General features: G+C 48.9%; 1 protein-coding gene across 1 annotated transcript in view; it reads right to left on the bottom strand.

Moving 5' to 3' along the window:
• Positions 1–19492, bottom strand: part of LOC118780416 (plexin-A2-like) — a gene marked incomplete at its 5' end in the record, with an annotated part of 156944 nt that overhangs the window by 92063 nt on the left and 45389 nt on the right. The window contains one exon of the mRNA XM_036532879.1: positions 12425–12559. Coding sequence (XP_036388772.1) covers positions 12425–12559 — 135 coding nt within the window. The remainder of the gene's footprint in view (positions 1–12424; positions 12560–19492) is intronic.

Below are 19492 nucleotides of genomic sequence, written 5' to 3'. Positions count from 1 at the left end.
CGTCAGATCCAGCAAACAATAAATGTCAAAGGAATATACTTTGGCGTGTGAAATCTTCAAATGAAGCCGCCCGTGATCCCTCGCCACGCGATAGAGCCGGGAGACGTCTGCAGACTGAATGAACTGCGAGCGAAAAACACACGTACGCAGAGCATCCATCAACGCTGCCTCAGCTGACAGCTCCCTCTTTGTGATCTGAATGGAGGAGGAGGAGAAGGAGGGAGAGAGGGGGATTCTGGGATTGATCCCCTCATTGTAACCCTGCTTCAGCTTTAGGGAGAGGGGAGAGAGGGAGTGCTTGCTCTAGCCTGATGGGTAAAAGAGAGAGAGAGAGAGAGCGAGAGAGAGAGGAAGAGACCCTCCGCCGCTGCTCTTCCACGCGAACAATCGCGTCCCCAGGAAAAGCGTGTTCACCGGTGCAGCTGGGCTGCGTTTGTGTCGCAGACAAAGAACATGCGCAGCACTGGCAGCACGACCGGCCAGGCGGGGGCCTCTGCTAGCCTGCCAGACCCGAGCAGCTGAACTCGAGGGGCTCACGCGGCGCACGCCTGCATCGGGGGGGTGGGGGTGGGGGGGGGGGGGGTTCTTAATTTACTGCCCTGGACCGGTCGCTGGTGCTCTGGAGCGGCTGGTGAGGTTTACGGCTCCTGCGGGGCCGCTCGCAGAGAGGGACAGATGGAGTCTGGGTACGGCGTGAAACGCTGACTGTGCCTCTTTCTGGGGGCACATCTGTGGCAGGACACGGCGGGCGTGAGCGCTGCCACCCCGGCTAAGTGTGGCAGCGCTACCGGGCCGCCGGCTCACACCGAAGCAGCGGTAACGCGTCAGGCAGGGGGACAGGGACTGGTGCTTCAGGGTCTGCTATACAGAGAGCTTCCCCTGTGAGCCACCTGGTCCCCCCACTGGGTAGACGTGGAAATGGTGGTTTGCATGCTACGAGTAACAGAGAGAGAGCAAGACAGAGGTGGGGGCGGAGACAGAGAGGGGGAAAGAGGAAGAGAGAGTGAGAGAGAGAAAGAGAGCGAGGTCCTTGAGGGGCCGAAAGCAGGTAAAGAATCCCATTAATAACCCGGCGGCCCTTCTGCGCTGACGGACGATGACAGATTTACCCTTCCGTCCCTGACGCCGTCGTGGGTGGTTAGCCGGTGAGATTTAGAGGACTGGAGGACGCTGGGAGGAGGGATTCGGAGGGCTTAGGATGTTATGAGCGCTGAAGTGCATTACTCTCCTCAAGGCGGCGTGAGGAGAGCACAAGGAATGACCATTATATAGATAGCAGACACTGCGCCCGACATGGCTAGCCCAGCCACCAACAAAGACGTTTAGCCCTCGCAGTGCATTTCTGTGCTCTTAAAGTAAATAACACACTGTGGAACAGTGGAGTCAGAGATCACTGGCTGTCACAGACTGACAGGGGAAAGGCACTCCACACTGAAAGCTACTACGTTTGCTAAGGCCCTGTTCTTTTCTAACAGCTCTTTGGAGACAAAGAAGCCCAACATTTTTTTTCCATGTACGGTAAAAAAAAAAACAAAAAAAAAACAAAAATGTTTTCTCCATTGGAGAAGGTCAGAAGCATTACAGAAGAGCACTCTGAAAGATTGGAGGGGAAAAAAAGTTTGCTTTGAGCTGAGTGATGCACCACTGCCTTCTTCACCAATTAAAGGCAGAACAATAATGACAGCAATGTCCTGGTTCTCTGCACAGTCTTCCCTCCTGGCGGAAGGAAACCTGAGTCCTCAAACTGGCAGCCGGTTCTCCAGGAGACTCTTTTTTGTTTAATTAGGCTTGTAAATAATTATTGCAATTAAAGCCTACAATTAGAAAAGTGAGGCACCTCTATTAGCGCAGAGATGGATGTCAGGGAATTCTTTAGGTGCTGACAAAACTCACAAAGGGTGCGACATTATACAGTCATATATTGAGAACTATGAAGGCTGCTAGACTGCTGACATGCAAGAACATTTTAATTACAACTGCTATTTTCCTGTCGTCCTTTTTTTAATTTCTTGATTCCAGAGATAATAATGTAGTCTCTGGGCAAAGTAAACTACGAAAAAAAAATATTAGATCACTTCAATGCACTGAGTGCTGTTTGCAAAGAAAATCATATTCTGCAGTGTCTCGTTGCCACTAAAGTCTTTCTTTAGGTGACACTTAACATCGGGGGGCGGAAACACTTCCATTCCATTATCTCCTGTTGCAACTCTTCAGTGTAGGAATACGTGGGATGAATGATTATGGTGTGATTACTCAATGAGTCTTTTGTCTCTGAAGTTTGCAGTTTCACAACAGACATGGACGGGATTTTCAGCAGTGTTGGGAGTCTTAAATCTGCCGGTTGCAGAAATGCCAACCGCAGCCATTGCAGGAGCTTCACTGCAGGGTAAATTCAGGTAAAGGCTGCAAACACATCATTACGGGGTGTGAGGACGGCCGGCTCAGAGCGGGCGTGATGACCGCACTAACCCGCTTGCCGCGCGAGGTGAATTGCACCACGGCGCGGGCCCACACAGCACACAGACGCCTCTCGCCGGGAGAGTCCCGGTTGTCAGCCTCATTACAGCGTAATAAGTCAACTGCGCCGCGCGCTTAAGGTTTCCCGTGGGAACGGAGCCAGCGGTGAGCTGCGGCAGGTAAGGCTCAAGCCCGCGGTGTCTGAGCCTCCTCATTAATAACACCACGCTGCAGCGGGCTGTCTCTTTGCACAAGAATAAATCTACAACCAGACCGGGGTCAAAGGTCAGGGGGATCCATGCGGGGCTGTTTACTAACAAGGACACAGACCTTTCACCTCCCTGTAAAACTTCAACTGAAGCGAATCCGCAGTGACTCTCTGAGCAAATTATTTATTGACTGTCCTGTAGTGTGGAGGGGGTAACCGGCGGGGGCTGGAGGCATGGGGTGCTTGAAACTTCTGTGAACATGCTCATATTAATTAATGCCATGATGGGGATTGACAGGACCGGTGCTATCAAATAATGAGGTCAGAATTGGACAATGGTTCTGGTGCACAAACCCTGATTAATACTAATCCTGGCTTAAGTCAATTAAAATTGCATACTCTGGGATTAATGCAAATGAGCTTCAGCGTTAACTGGTTAACACAGGAAACACTAACATTAACATTAACGCTCCATCACTGAAACAGGCAAAATCAGCTCTGAAGGTGTTTCAAAGCCTCATCTAGGGCAGGGAAAATGAAAAAAATGATGGAGAAAGCAGGCCGCAGAGACATTTCCCTAACCCTGTACAGGACCAAGGGCATCGTGCACCCATCCTCCTCTTAACCCTTGCCTTTATTTACCAGTAAGACAGCTTTATTTACAGACCGAGTTAACCTCTGACCCCTAACCTCCTGAAGGCCAGAGGCATCGCTGCTGCGCCAGACTGTAACGTCGGCTCCGTCGGCAGACCAGAGACAGGACGGGGGGGGGGGGGGGGGGGGATAAAACGGGGGGCTTCTGCGGAATGAAAAGCTAAATGGCTTCATCAATAACCATGGACGGCCGTATCGACAGCGCCATTTATCCTGATTTGTCCAGGTGTCAATATCAAGTGAAGCTGTCGGGGAGACGGTGAGGCTTGAGCCGGGACGGCTAAGTAGGAAAACATCACGGGGATTGATCGGCCCACCGCGACCCTCCAAAAACCCGCTTTGTGCATCCGCAGCGCACACACATCTGATGCAGACGTCAACCTCCCGACTGCACTGCTGCAACATTACGGAAGCATTTATATAATATTATCCACTGGCAGAGAAAGCGATTAGGGGGCATACGTCTGCCGTGGCGTGAACAATCATATCATGCACCAGAGGAACTGCTTCACTCATGTCTCTTCTTCCATGTAAATAACGGCATGGATTTCATGGCTGCGTGGCATATAAGTCAACACATTGCCAAATGCACCATGCAGCTGCAATGACTTCTGACCTCCCGTTACTTATGTATTCCAGCTCATCACAGTTCATTCTGGTTGATTATCTCTAAACAGGAATGTCTGTATTACAATATTTCAAGGGCGATTACTGCATGTTTGTGAGCAAATGGCAAATGTGAGCAAATGGGATCAACATTGAACCAAGAGGGTACACTAAATAAACTACTCGAAATTCCACAGTAAATGGGAAAATGGCATAGGGAAATAAGTATTTAGGGGATGAAGCTATGAATGGTGAACTTCCCCTTGAAAGGAATCCTTGCTATTAGATGGCAGTTCAGATCTCCATGAGAACACTTGGATTTGGGTCTCAAAGCGACCCTTTCGATTGTTCCAGCACCTTTACCGTGGCGACTCGAGTTAATCAGACCCTTTGTCCAGGGCGTTCTGGGTGACAGTGATTTGCGCGGGGGAGCGGGGCTAGGGTCAGGTGTCAAAACCCTTTTCTTGTTTCTTTTCTTCAGTTCAAACAGCTGTCCTCTAACAGGGTGAGCAGAGGTCACAGAGAGCCAAGGATGCCCTTGTCAGGGGGACAGAGTATTTGAGGCCGGAAACCCCAGTCCCATTCAGACCCGTCTTCACAAACACAGAGGGTTGGAGATAGCCAGAGGCAAAGTTAAGAGACCAAGCCATTCAGCATTCTCCACGGCATTTGTACTGCTCCCACACTAACTTCTATCGTTCCTGTTTGCCAACCGTCGATCTTTTGTTTGGTATTGGTCTTTTTGACCGAACTTTACCCAGAATTCCACTTCACCTCTGCGCAGGTCAGTGTTCCCTCCTTCCAAGAGTATGCAGTGTAGACAAAAGCATTCCAGCCCCGGGTCTCCTCCTGGGATTTTCTGAAAAGGGGTTAAACAGAGCAAGGCTTTGCGAGGCTTTGGGGGGAGAGACTGCCTTAAAGTGAATGTTAATGCGGCTTTGTTCTCATTGATCACATCCTCCCGTTCGCATCCTCCAATTTCCTGCGCCCGTCAGTCGCTGGAACGGAGAGGATCGTGGGGGGAAATGGCTGCGGGCCAATCTAATCTGTACCAGGGTTAAGGAGCCAACCTGGGAGAGGGAAATGCTTTCCAAGAAAGGCTACGTCGCGGCGGCCAGCTCATTTCGAGCCCGGATCTGGAAGGACGGGAATATGGGTTAGCGCCGCCGCCGCTGATGGGCCCGTGCATAAACATGAGGCCGATGTGCCGGATGCACCCAAGCCAGGTTTTATTGTGTGTCACTGGTGTGTTGCACATGTGCGTCTGTGAGCCGGCGCGAGGTGTGAACAAATCCCATTTCCCTCGGCTCGATAACCGCGGAACTCATTTCCTTGCGATCACCGTGCTTTTGGCAAACGAATATTGCGGGGGGGGGGGGGGGGGGGGGGTGTGTATACTGAGAGAGCAGAAAAAAAAAGAATCAGAAATGTGGGTCCACGAGTTGGAAAAAAAGGGAATTCAAGCATTGATTTTAAATTTCACAGCTGAGCACTTTGGGAAAATTGCCAAGCCGGAAATTCTGGTTGCTTTTATTTTATAATGATCTCCGAGCAGTAATGCCACTCTTCCACTCTTCTAGGTGGTGTGCGAGGGGGGGGGAAGTGTAACCCCTGAACCTTATAGGATCTTTTATCACCAATGAATATGTAGCTCAATGTGCTACAGCACGGGTTCAGTGGCCTATTCTAAACAGACTGATCTGCTCAGGAACGACAGTGGCACGCCAGAGCCCGTCTGGTAAAACTCCTATCTCCTTGTGAAAGTCAAGACATTTTTATAGGCCAAACAGCCTCTCCGGGTTAGTCAGGGCATTAGGAATTTCACAGTTATTTCAATGGAGGGGAATAAATAAAAAGCTGCTGTCACACTATACTAAGCGCTATGTTTTCTGAGATTTACCACTGTCAACGCTGCAGTACACTCTACAATTAGGCTGTGGAGCAGCGACAGCCAAATATAATTTATAATTCTGTGTACAGAACATTTTCTGGTACATTTTTATGGCATTTTCCTCCATTCTGTCATCAGAAAAAGTAGGAAGGCGTGATGTATACAAATGGATATCTCGGCCATCTGATGCAAGGCATGCTGGAAGGTGTGAAATTTATGATATTGGCTTTGCATGATTGATTTAGCGATCACTTCTCTCAAACAAGCCTGCTACATTACCCAGTAAGCTCATCCAGTCAATTGTAATTCAAAAAGGTGAACTTCTAAGTGGTGAATACTCCACCAAAGTGAAGTAGCGGCAGGTGTTTTTAATATCATTTCATAACGCAGTTGAACCGGGGGCATCAAAGCATTGTTAAACTATTGTAAAAACCCTTTCAACTAGACTGCGGAATGATTCTTCAGATTTAACATCCCACTCTGCGGCAATGCGAGGGAGAGTTCAAAAAGAGAGGGAGTGGGGCTGAGTCGGAAAGAGCTGAAAGGGCGTACAGTGAGCCTGCGGGCGTGTGGCCGAAATCTGCGGTCGTCGTCTTGCTTCACCTGTCTGTAAATGCGCTGCAACAAAAACAACTGAGCCAGTCGCACCTGTGCAGGTCCCGTCCCCATTTTCATGCAGCGTGAAGAGCAAACAGTGGCGGCGAGGGCGGAGGAGGCCCAACAGCAGCAAGAGGCTGGATTTGCATGGCGAGGCTGCGCAGGGTGAGGCTCTGCCCACCAAGCGATTCAGCGTTTTGCATGTGGACTGGGAAGTCATGGGATTCCCCACATCTCCGCGCCTGCCGTTTACCCAAAGGGTGTGCTAGTCTTGCGCGTAAACTGTTACACCATCGCCCACAGCGAAAGCTGAAACATGCTGCTGACTTTCCTGGCCTCCTGTGGCTGTGAATCTTGCTGGAGAAGAGCAGGCAAGCAGTGAGTGGCATTGTGATAAAGGCAAACAAATTATGTGGAAAGATTTCCTTTTTGAGCAACGACTTTGTGACACAGCTTCATTCGCACTGTATTCTACGGCAGTGTAGCATGCTGGTTAAGGAGCAGGACTCATAACCGAAAGGTTGCCGGGTCAATCCCCGCTGAGACACTGCTGCTATACCCTTGGACAAGGTACTTAACCCACAATTGCCTCAGTAAATATCCAGCTGTATGAATGGATAACATTGTAAAGAACTGTAACCTATATAAGTCGCTTTGGACAAAAGTGTCTGCCAAATGAATAAATGTAAATGTAAAATTTACATGGCCTAGGATTTGCACACGTGTACATGGGCGCACATGCAAACACACACACGCAGTGTTTTTGGACAGCCAGTGAGCTACTCGCAATTGCAAAGTGCTGCTTCACAGTTGAATCCACAGGTCTTTAACCACCCTGACCTTTTCCTTCATCGTGACATCTGCCTCTAGCACTCACCAGCAACCTCTAACGTTTCATTATGTGACTATAAATAATGTTTCTCACAGGCCTTTTGACGCACTGAACTTCTGGCTGTGGCTGAGGCAGGGTACTGGAGACAGGACAGCAAAAACAAAATAGTTTTGCATTTCTCACACACACACACACGCATACATAGATCCTGACCTACCAATTTCTTTAGGCACTAAAATGGAATCTCCCTTGTCACATCAGTTGATCCTTTATGACAGCAATGTGGGGCATGATCCAAACAAATGTGGGGTTATGGGTTCAGGTCCCATGTCCGACTATGCTGTGTGCTTGACCTGAATAATTACTTTGTATGCACAAGGCATGTGCAAAGTCTGTGTGGAACTTGGAACACAGGTGTGGCTCAGAAAATAATTAATCTAAGGTAATGATGCAAGTCTAACCCTCCACTTAGTCAGTAATGATGGACTGCCATCTCCTCTTTATGGTGCTTTTGTCCCCTATAGAACTGCAGAATCTCTCATGAAAAATGGACCGCATTCAGCTAGCACTTTCATCAGTTCCAGGGCAGTGCGTCACACTGAATGAATTTTAGTGGATCATTAATGCAGAGGATATTATGGTCACTGAATCACAAAAAACAAGGAGTCCCCATTTAAATGCATAGAGAAGTGAAAACTAGCTGGAAACTAGACAGACAGCTGAGGGCTTATGAAGAGGGCTGTATGTGTTTGTGTGTGTTTGTGTGTGTGTGTAAATGCGATGTAAATATAAGAAGGTGAATGGCCGTACTGCTGGGGTGTGTAGGTGCAGCATATGTGTGTGCGTACTATGGTGTGAATGTTTGACACTGTATATAAATCTGCACTGCATATCAGTAGCATACACGACCATACACACACACATACACACACACACACACACACACACACACACACACACACACACACATACACACACACATACACACACACACATACACACACACACACACACACACACACACACACACACACACACCTGACTCTAAGCCATCCGCCATGCTTTCCGTTGGCAGTGTGTCTAGGCCTGGTTCCTGGAGTGGGTTTGCTGCTCTTCAAAAACAACAGCCTCATCTCCTAGCTACTCGCGCCGCGTTCCGCACAGACAGAGAGCCTCATTGTTATTCTGAGGGGGAAGCGCAACTGGAGCCAAATCTGTCCGCGCTCCGCTCTTAATTTGCCATCATTTCTCCTTTGTTCATATCTGAAAATTTTGTTTTTTTTTTTTTTTTCCTGCCAGCTCTGCCTGCAAATGAGGAAATAAGAGCTCACTGCCCAGGATATTTCCCTTCCCTTCTTGAAATTCCACTCCCACAAGCCGGGGAATGAAATATCAGGTAGGGATGAAGGAGAAAAAGGGAGTCAAAAATATTGTCCACAGCCATGATGTAAACCTATAAGCCTGGCAATTAAAACAATTTCGAAGGAAGCAGTGACGGCTCTCGCTCCCCGAGAGGGGAAACCGGACAGCGATGGCTGGAAGAGACCCTGCCACTTTTCAGAAATAAACGTGGACGCGAATACATGAATCTCAAATCCAGTGAGATGAAGAGAGAGTGAGAGAGAGAGGAGTGGGAGAAGCGAGAGAGGGGATCGCACCAGGGCACCCTGCTGCTGCTTTTTCATTCAGACAGATGGAGCAGACGCACTGTTGCATTACGGGGAGACTTGTTGCATAAGGCTTTTCTTTAAAAGGTCCACTGCACAGGTGAAATAAAATGCTGTTAGCTCTTAGCTCTATATTTTTTCTCTTTCCCATTAATGATACTCTTTTTCCCCCCTTGTCATTGTGGTGAACTTATGCATGGAGTCTTTATTTATAGTGCCAGTCAGATAATATCTGTCTAGCTATCTCAAGACCCCTCTCAATTCTGATTGGTTGGCTGATGCAATATAGACAATGCTTTCCCCTCTCTCTCCATTAAGTTCAAGATAACACGCATTGCGGAGGCAGTTAAACGACAGTGAAAGCTCCGGCGAGCCCTTCTGACTGTGCTGCTTTTTAATCCTATTATACAGGGGAAAGCAACTGTGCCGCCGCCTTGTCAAACACGTGCTTTAATGACTCAATGGAGGCGCAATACGCCCGTCGCCCTCCTCACCGTCGCCCGCCCCAGCGCCCAGGCCGCATCTGACCGACCTCATGAATATTAATGCCGACTGCAACGGCCGCGTTGGTGTCTGCGCACCAGCGAAAGGAAAAACAACAAAAAAAAGAGCCCCAACGACCAATAGAGGACATATTAGCATGTATGCATAAACAAATTCAGTCAAAGCTCCAACCTCCTGTGTTTTCGCAATTTGAAATTGCACGGAGGACAATCAAAGCCCCTGAGACAAAACCTAATCTAAATTCAAGGGACCAATAAGTTCAAGCCGACTGTATTTGGTTTAATGTGGTACCTCAGCCCCCCCCCCCCCCCCCCCCCCGTCACAAGCCAAATCAGCTGCATGGTGCTGCTGTGTATTTCATAGATAATACCCTTATTCAGAGTTAAAAAGGTATTTTCTTCCATTCATAATCTCCAAAAGGCAGTGAACAGGTTGAAATTTGCTTTTGGTTGAGATTGAAACTATTGCTGCTACCGTTATTTAAAAGTGTTTTAATTTGGCAATGTGGTCGTGTGTGTCTTTTTCTTGTTTATTAATCATCTGCTATTTACTGATATTTATACAATGTCATGTACTTTTATAATAAGCTACAACATGAATCTAAGGCAAAGTTCCATTTTATGCACTGTTGAATAGGCCTAAAAGTATGAATTCTGAAAGTGCAATGCTTTTGGAAAATTTTATGTTACAGTCAAACCCATGAATACTTCTGAAATTTTCTTCACTGACGGACTTGCAGTGAAGTATCTTGCATAAATGTTCTGGAACTATGTGCAACACCTGGGGTCTGAGTGCACAACCACCAGCTCCAGACGTTTAGGGTTTTTTAGATCTAAAAAGGGAAGGCTGGAGTGTGCGAAAGATGCGTTTCTGGGCCCAAACCCCCCTGGTCCAAAACCCCATTAGGGAGCCATGAAAAGCAGCTGGAGCAGCCAAGTGCATTACTGGGCACTCTAATCTTCAGCTCTCCTCTGTGCCATGTTAAAAAGTGTGCTGCTGCGGCCGGGGTCATGCTGTGTTAGAAATGTTTATGCTGTGTTCAGGGCTCCACTGCTGCGAGTCCAGACCCTCCCTCCACCTGCACGTTATTCCGGATTATTCACACACAAAATAACTTGCTAGGATTTGTAGCCACCTGCAAATCTCCAAGACCAAACTTGACACACTGATAGAGTCAGTCCTTGTAATAGAATAGGCAAATGATGAGTCTTGATTGGCTGGGTGGCCCGAAGCCTGTATCCCAGCCTGATAGAGGACATTAGCCTCCTCAGGCAAATCAGTATGAGGCATTTAAAACTGCCAAATGATCTGCAATAGTGATGCAGTGAATTTATTACACTCATTTACTGAAAAGAGGGAGACTGCATTAATCTTTAAGCTTACCTACATGCATAATACCACTCTTTGTGATTTAAGAAAATTTCACAAATTTCAGCAGGACTAAATGTGTAAATATGTAATGTGGTCAAACGAGTTTGTGTAAACATGCAATGAACCTGTCCTGCTTGCATAAGCTATAACAAACTGAACTTTGAGCAATGAGTTAGCTTTTTTGGCAAAATAGGAATGATTCTGCTGTTGCAGAATTTAGACTGCATGTGGGTGTCTCTCTGTTGACTGCCTGCATTCAGAGCCACTTGCACTCAGACCTCTTCACAATAAATATGGCATGGTGGTACTTGACTTGGTGGTGCTTTGTTTTTGCTGACCCTAACGCCTTGACTAGTAGACACTTCTCTTTGTTGGTCATCCAACAAAGAGAAGACCCACCACTCTGCTCATACTCATTTATGACACAGCAGTAAACCATATCCTTGTACCTGGTTTTTGTTGGCTCTGAGCTTGATAACGAGACTGACTAATGTGTTAGCATGAAAGGCTAATGCGAGCCATATCATAGCCTGCAATAGTAATGTTATCTACAAGGCTGGCATCTAGTCACAGTCATCTGTTCTTATCATTATGCTGCCTTATGCTCAAATGTTCTTTTTTGTGTTCCCTCCACCCATTCAAAGTGTACTGCCAGAGACTGTGGCATCCTCAGTTAACCCTGACTGCCTCCATCAGCATGCCAATACAGTTTGATCAGCTCAGCGACTGAGCCAGCTCAGCCTAACAGGAGATAGGCACGCACCTCCAAGGGAGGAATCACCTTGTGCTTGGAGTGTTTGTTTATTTTCAGAGGGTAACAGGGCTCCTATCCTGTGATGGGGAGACACGCTTTGCAGACAGCGGGGAGACACGGGTGGACCACACCCCTCCCCACATCCCAACCCCGAATGCCTAAAACAGGCCGCCCTGCTGACCCCCTGCGCTTCACTGTTCGGGTGCCTCAGTGTTATGGTGAAAAAAAAGGAGGACGGTCATTCATCACTGTGCGGGACAACTTTCCGTGGTGGCTCCTTTGTTCCCCACGCCTGCTCCCCTGCTGCTGTGTCTTTTTTTTAATGTGACGGCCTTTTGATGGCTATCTGCTGTGGTTTGCTTTGTCACCTCATTATAGGTACGTCAGAATGACCTTGCAGTCGGTCCCCTCCCCGTCTGCAGCTGTCCCTTCTCTCCATCACTCTTCCTCCGCAGACACCTCCTGTGCCCCCATCCCTTCTTTCTGCCCTCATTTCTCTCTTTCATTACCAGACGTTGTCACGTCCAGTCCTGTCCCCTGCCCTGCCACTAATATTATTTATAGCCTCAAAGGAGGGGAGGGTGCTGTTACTTTGAGAGAGGCAACGCATCAGATATTGGGAGATCCATTCACAAACTTTGCTCTGGTGCGCAGTGATGGATGTTATGAGGTATCAAATTTTCCCGTGTGCACCTAACTATCATGAGTTCTTGTTTGGTGCGTCGGAGCACTGTACGTGTCTGGGTGTGTCGTCTGTGTCTGTGTGTGTGTGCGTGTGTGCGTGTGTGCGTGTGTGTGTGTGTGTGTGTGTGTGTGTGTGTGTGTGTGTGTGTGTGTGTATGTGTGTGTGTGCGCGCTCAAGTGTGTGTCTGCATGCACTCACCTGTCTCTCAGACATGACGTAGAGGAAGTTGCCCTCCAGTGAGAAGGCCATGTCTCGGAGGATGGGGCTGCCGTCTTTGATGACGGACATGGTCTCATACTGCACTCCACCATGAGGGGGCCCATCCACCCGAATCTACAGGAAAGAGATAGAGAAAGAGAGAAAAAGCACATTGAGTCAGACTATAAGGGTACTGTACAGTTCCCAAGGCTCAGCGCCCTCAGCAGTCCCTGCTGCATGAGCTTGATTTATTGCTACCCGGTATCTCTCATATCCTTCCAGCCCGTGTTTAAACTCAAAGAATGCCATGTACATTTGGAGTCCCTGTGTCTGCGAAGGCCATTAGCCAGTGAGTCGGCTCTTGGACAAAGCACTCAATTGGAAGTCCAGGTGCTCCGCGGCACCGAACACAAGGACAGCATGACTCACAGGCCAATCGCAAGGCAGGATGGGTCCCCTGCCTGAGGAGCGGAGCCGATGAAAGGGCCGCTTAACTGGAGCACCGTGTTCGGAGCGCGGGCCCTGTCGGCTGGATCTGTCTGCAAGGGTCTCCCTCCCAACTTTGATCCAGTTGCTCTGTGTTAGCGAGGGCGTCAGTTATTGCCACTCTAATAACTTTGCTATTACTCTCTTTGCTGTAATCTTTTCCAGCACCAGTCAGCCCGATTTCTTTTGTTGCGGCTCCAGCTCCTGGGCAGGCCGGCGCGAGTGTAGCATGAGGGAGTTAAAGTGTGACATCACAGGCTGCTGTCTGCAGTCTAGGCACGTATAGATTGATGGCTTTATCGTCTACTCGCTGAGTCCCCCCCCCCCCCCCCCCCACTCAAACCATCGGGAGCACAAAGCAGGCCCGTGCCCTGAATACAGCCCTGGGGGGTCGAACCAAGGTCACACGGTCGTCCTGATCCGGGCTTCAAGAGGCAGGAGGGCGGGGGGGGGGGGGGTTGAGGGAAGACCCCACAGAACAAAGGTGAAAGGAAGTCAAAACAATGCCCCCAGCCAAACTCTAAAGCCTTGATGAAATGAGTGGCTACAGGGAGCTGGGGGAGCAGCAGCACTCAATCAAAGTGGCCCGGTCATATGTTTGTCCAACGGCGTACGCAAACATATGTGCGCCTATGTGAAAACCATATGTGAGACCCTGGCGGTGGGGGCATGGGTGGGGGGGGGGGGGGGGGGCAGGGAGGTAGTCACTTAATCTGGTCAGTGACATTTTTGGCTCCAGAATCGAACATAAAAGTAAACATGTTCAGCCATAAAACATGTCAGCCAGATGCCAACAGTGGAGGCGGTGAAATGTTGAACGTGGACTCGACCGTGACCGCGTGCGCCTCCGCGGGGAGCCTTTATTACGCTGTGGTATGTGTCCGCTGCCCTGTAAAGGTAACACATGGGATCGCTAAAGAGCTCCCGATGTTCTCTATGAAGTGCTGGAGTTAATCTGTCTCCAATATGAATGCGAAATCTAAACTGCTGAACATCTGAAACATGGCCCGCGCCCCACGAGAGCACTTTAAGGACACCCCCCCCTCATTTTTTTCTACTCCCCCATTCAAGTCAGGGGCCCTCAGAATCCTGTCCGCCCTTCCCCTTGTCCCAGGAGGTGATCCTGGGGAGGTTAAAAGCCCTACTCTAACCCCCAACTCTTCAGAAAGGTGCTATTATTAAATGTTAAAGGCCCTTTTCCGGTTACATTATTCTAGTCGTATACCAAGACGACAAACATTCATCGCCTCCGTCCCTGTCCGCAGCCCCTTACGCACGACCGTCAGAGAGATAATGGAATCTGCATTATCACCAGTCTGCCTGCGAGCCCCTCCCATAAGACTCATTACTGACCCAGCTGGCTTTCACATTAAGGGCCGGCCCAGGCGGGCTCCTGCTCCGCAGCTGCCTTAAAGCAGGCCCCGGACCTGAGATCGCTCCGCCGGCCGCCTAACAAACTGTGTGGTCATGGCCTCCCCCAGGGCCAGATACTGCTCCCTTAAACAGGGGGGGAGGAGTGGTCCCACTGGTGTTGTGGAAGGCCAAACTGTCATTAAGACGCATGGTCAGTCAGAAACTGCTGCCATGCGTTGAAATGCTTGGTGAGGCCAGGTGAAAGTTCAGGCTGGCCCACGCTTCCTTCCTATCCCTAATCCCAAACCCCCTGCAGAATTAGAATTAAGTATTTTCTCTTTGTTGGTGGGGGGGGAGTCAAGCACACCCCCCCCCCAAGAAATCACCTTTTGTGAACAGACTCAAAGCGGCAAGGGTTAGACTATTCAAGTGATGTCCCATCAGCTAAACTGTAATGGGTTGAAGTGTCAGCAGCATGGACTAGTGGTGTCCTTTCCCACAAATACTGAACCTTAATGTCTCCTCTCTGAGCTACCCCTCTCCCCCTGCTGCAGAGTCCCCCAGAGACGCTCACCTTTACCAGGCTCACACTTAATTCCTTTTTGTTCTCCTGACCCTGAATTATTCATCTGTTCGGTGAGAAGGTTGCCAAACTGGATTGTTTGTACCCAGGAGAGTGTGGACACAGTTCCTGCATTAAGCCAAGCGAAGCCGAGAAACACCCTGATGACTGACGATACCTGGCCCCACCCCCTTCCCGCCCGCACCGCGGTAACTTTGCAGAGGAGAGCTAGGAAAACAGGGATGGAGGGACTGTGGGTCAAACCTGCGCCGCCGCACAGAGGGAGAAATTCTTACGCTCTGAACGACCTAGCCCACGTTACGCGCTGCCGCGGCGCTCCAGATGAGCGAGCGCCTCATTGGGTGTCCTTTCCTGGATTTTCCAGGGAGCAGTCACATGTGGATTAACCCAAATAACGCAAGATGTTTACCAGGGGAAACTGGGGCAGAAGTAACAGCTGACGGCGCACCCAGACGCCTCTCCGATGGGCGAGGGGGAACGGAGGAGCCACAGAGCGGGAACGGGCGGAAGCTTGGGGGGTGGGGGGTGCCCGCGCCGCTGACTGTAGGGGAATCCCCCCTCATTCCCCATCGGCCAGTGCGGGACAGTGGGAGATCGGCGGCACAGGCGTCTGAAGCGTGTGGCCCCTCGTAACCACACTACCCCCGCCAACAGACCGCTTTTTGATCAGTGTGCGTAAGGCAGCCGAGAAAAAGCGTTTGAAGATTGACCAAACTGAAATTCAAATTGCCGTTCGTTCCTTTGGAGAGGCTGCCAGGGCCCCGATGCCCGAGTGTGTGTGTGTGTGTGTGTTTATGTGTGTGTGTGTGTCTGTGTGTGTGTGTTCAGAGCAATTTGTACAGCGAAAGAGCTGAATAAATTTGGGGGGTTGAAGCTGTGCAATGAATGTATAAATGCTGGACTTTTCAAAGGATGCTGTTGCCTGGAGATAGTGATGAACCCTAGGCCACATCGCTCCAAATAGTTATCAAACAAACCAAGCTCATTTAATAATACTACTCCATTTAGTGTTCATATAGTTTCAGCAATTCAGGCTTAACCAGAGCCTGTCGAAAAGCATATGAAAGGGCCTGTGTTCCACCAGGAGATTCTCTTTAGAATCTAAACTTAAAAGCACAAAACAATGCCTCATTTGTGAAAGAGCATCAACAGTAACGCAGCTGTTCCATTTATAGTACATTTATTCCAAGGGGTGAAGACATGCCCTTTATCTCCATCTGACATTTGAAAATATCTCTGGGCTTTCAGAGATGTTTCTGTTTGTTCTAAACCCTGTGTATTTTAATTACAGTCTGAAACAAAAAGCCAAGAACACTATTAATACCCCACACACACAAAATGTCTCTCCCCCTTCAAAACTGACTTTACACATACAGACACTGTTTTGCACATGTTAAATTGGATGCAAATCAGGCTAACCTTGTTAATGACATGATGACCAGACCTTTAAATTCATCTAAAATCCTGTTAAAAAAAGGTCGATAGCTAATTATTTGAAAAATAACCCCGCTATTTGTACATTCAGAGATCACAGTAAAAATGAGTGCATTTCTGCAGAGGTACAAATGTCAAACTTACAGAACGGCATTGTTAAACTCAATGGTACAGAAAGGCAATGAGCAGATTGCGCATTGGCTACAGGGCCCTATCGTGGTGCACGGAGCCAGAGTCAATGGGGCGTGAGGAAAAGCTGTGCTTCCGTACAGGGCGACATGCTGCGCTCAAGAGAATTTCCCCGGCCTGGGAGGAGAACGCAGCAGAGACAACTCTCCCAGATCAGAATCAGCAGAGAGGCTTATGGGTAAGAGCCCTCTGCCAGCATCCCTGGATGGGCCGACAGCGCTGATTCCAGAGGGTCTCGCCGAGGCTTAGAGACAGCGCGGGCGCGGGTGGACGGGCCGGGACCGTTGAGAGAGAGGAGGCCGGGATTGACAGTGTAATCTGTCCGGGGCTATCTCCCATCTACAGTAATCCATTTTAACTGTGTTCACTGTTCTGCTGATACACGCTCAATTGAGGCCCTTTATCTGTCCTGATCCCAGCGAGTGGATTAGGTTCCACAAAAGCGAGCGCCTTGCCTCGCGCGACCCTTTAAGCGACCCTGGCTGAAGGCACACCAAGGGAGTTCATCACAGGCAGAGGTCAAGGGTCAATGTTCTCCCAGGGTGACCTGTGCTGCAGGAGAAGGACAGAGGGCAACGGCCAAAAAAGGCCTTTATAATCAAAATATTTAATCTGATCAAGTCTAGAAAAAGTTAATAAAAACTGCTTCCATGCATGGGACACTGAACAACATCCACTTCTTCAAAGTAGAACTCTGTTGGAACCCATTTGAAAGACACAACACAACAGGCATCCAATGTCTGTATGTGTGAAAGGATCGATAATAAAGTTGACCGCGTCTGCTCACAGTCATGTTCACAGCGTTCTCAGGTGTCCGTGTTCAGAGTGCCCCCTTACAGAGGCAACACAATGGTTGAGCATTCAGGATTCAGTGCCAGCCGTGGCAGGTGGAGGGGGGAGACCCGGCCGGGAGGGTGCGCTGATGGCTCCATCCTGCACCCCCCCCCCTCCTAAAAGATAGATGAGGTGCGGGCGGCAGATAAATACGGCGGCAGGTGAGGAACGCGCGCCTCAGGGTCAGCGCTCAGGCGGATCTCATCTCCCAGATAATCGTGTCACCGCCGGGGGAAATTCATCACTGACGCGCCGGGGAAACAGACGCCACCGTGCCGCGGCCCACTCCGCCGAAACTCACCGTCCAGAACCGCCGCACTTCATCCCCACTTCCCTCCACCCAGAAGCCTATGGATCAATTTATCCGCGGCTAGACAGGGAACAGAACAACGTGTTCCCGCTGGGCTTCGCTCGCTTTGCTTTTTCAGACACGAGCAGCTTGCTATTCCCCCCTGAGATTTTGGTGACTCCTATTGCATTATTTTTTCTTTTTTTTTGTTTGTGTTTTTTTTTTTTTTGGTGGGGGGTGGGACATGGATCCACATCTCTCTGAGCGGTGGGAGAAATTCTGAGTCTCCCTCCTCCTGGATAACACATCTAATCCATCACTCATGTCATCCTGAAGAATTCCGGTGTCAGCAGCATCTATAAATGTGCTTTCCCTGTGATGGCTCCCATCAGTGAAGTACAAGGCTTTTTTGTTCTATTCGTGTTGTACAATACTATAAGCTCCCATAACACCAGTGTTACAGAGCTGGGCTGCGGGTGTGTGGTGTCACTTCCTATCGCTGCACACCTGAGCCGAAAAGCCTTGTTTTGCTGCCCCGCCGTAGCATACAGCATTGGGGTTTGCAAGGAATCGACATGGGAGATGGCTTTGATCCTTTTTTTCCATTTTTTCCTGTGTTGTCGGCAGTACGACTTGGTGATCATAGCCCAAACATCTAGATTACACATTTGCAGTTGTCAAGTGTCAATATTTGACGTTTGGAGAAAATAAAAAAGCACTTCTCAAAGGTTCGATGCAATGCTATTCATTGCTCTCTCATATCTCATTGAATATATTTATCTAAAAAAAAATGTACACACACACACGCATGCGCACACATCCATGTGCACGCAAACACGTACGCACACGTGGATACATTCACACACATACACATGCACACACACACTCACACACACATATATTTTAGAGTGAGAGAGAAAAGGATTTTCAGTTGGAAAATAATGGTATTACATATATACATTGAATTACATGGCAGTATCGTGGACTTTTTACCGCAGTATTATCGTACCCTGAGTTTTTGGTGTCATTATGTCCCTAATATATAATACACGCAATATATAATATATATTATATATAGATATATATATAGATATTATATATTATATATATATATATATATATACATTATATATACGTATATATATATATAATATCCCCCTCCCACCTTAACTGTGAATATGAATCAACCTCTGGCCACTGTGAGTCAAGCTGAGAGCGCTCTTCTCTTTGTAAGCAGTCTGAACCTAGCGTGCACACTCAATTAAAATCCTGGATCTCTAATTAAAGCCTTTACCTGAAGGCCATTTGCGCTCTATTTTTGACTTGTCACTTCATATTCCCTGTGAGAACACGCTGAGGTTCCTCTTTTATCCATTTGCAGACACACAGTGCCCTGGTGTACGAGCAGCCGGGCTTCACACATGCTAATGCGTACACATGGCCCACTACCGCACCCCCCCCCCTCCCCGTAGCCCCAGGTCTCTGAACGAACGCACCCTCAGACGCGGAAGCGCGGCTGTGCAGTCTCGACGGAGGGGCACGGCGGGACTGAAACCGCAGCACACGCACTGACAGTACCCCTTAATTACCGCCATGCATCATAATCGCAAACGAGGGGCCCGGGACGGAGGGGCTTTTGTGTTTGTTGGTTTTTTCTGCTGCGCGGACACGCAGCGGTCGCTGTGCTGGGAGCGGCGCCCAGGAGGACCAGGTTTCCGCCGCCGCGCTACGCTAGTCATGGGCCCGGCAGCGGCAGTCGATACAAAGCTGTTACATCACATTCCTGGCCGGACTCCCAAAAACAGGATATTGATTACGCCCTCCTTTGCGAGTGTGTTAACCCTGTTCTTTCAGCACACTTCTTTTTTAAAAACATTTTCCATTAAAAAAAAACATTATT

This window comes from Megalops cyprinoides, chromosome 7 (assembly GCF_013368585.1).
Source record: "Megalops cyprinoides isolate fMegCyp1 chromosome 7, fMegCyp1.pri, whole genome shotgun sequence".
Classification (NCBI taxonomy): Eukaryota; Metazoa; Chordata; class Actinopteri; order Elopiformes; family Megalopidae; genus Megalops; species Megalops cyprinoides.
Note: the sequence above shows the minus strand (reverse complement) of the source record. Positions and strands in the feature narration are given on the sequence as shown.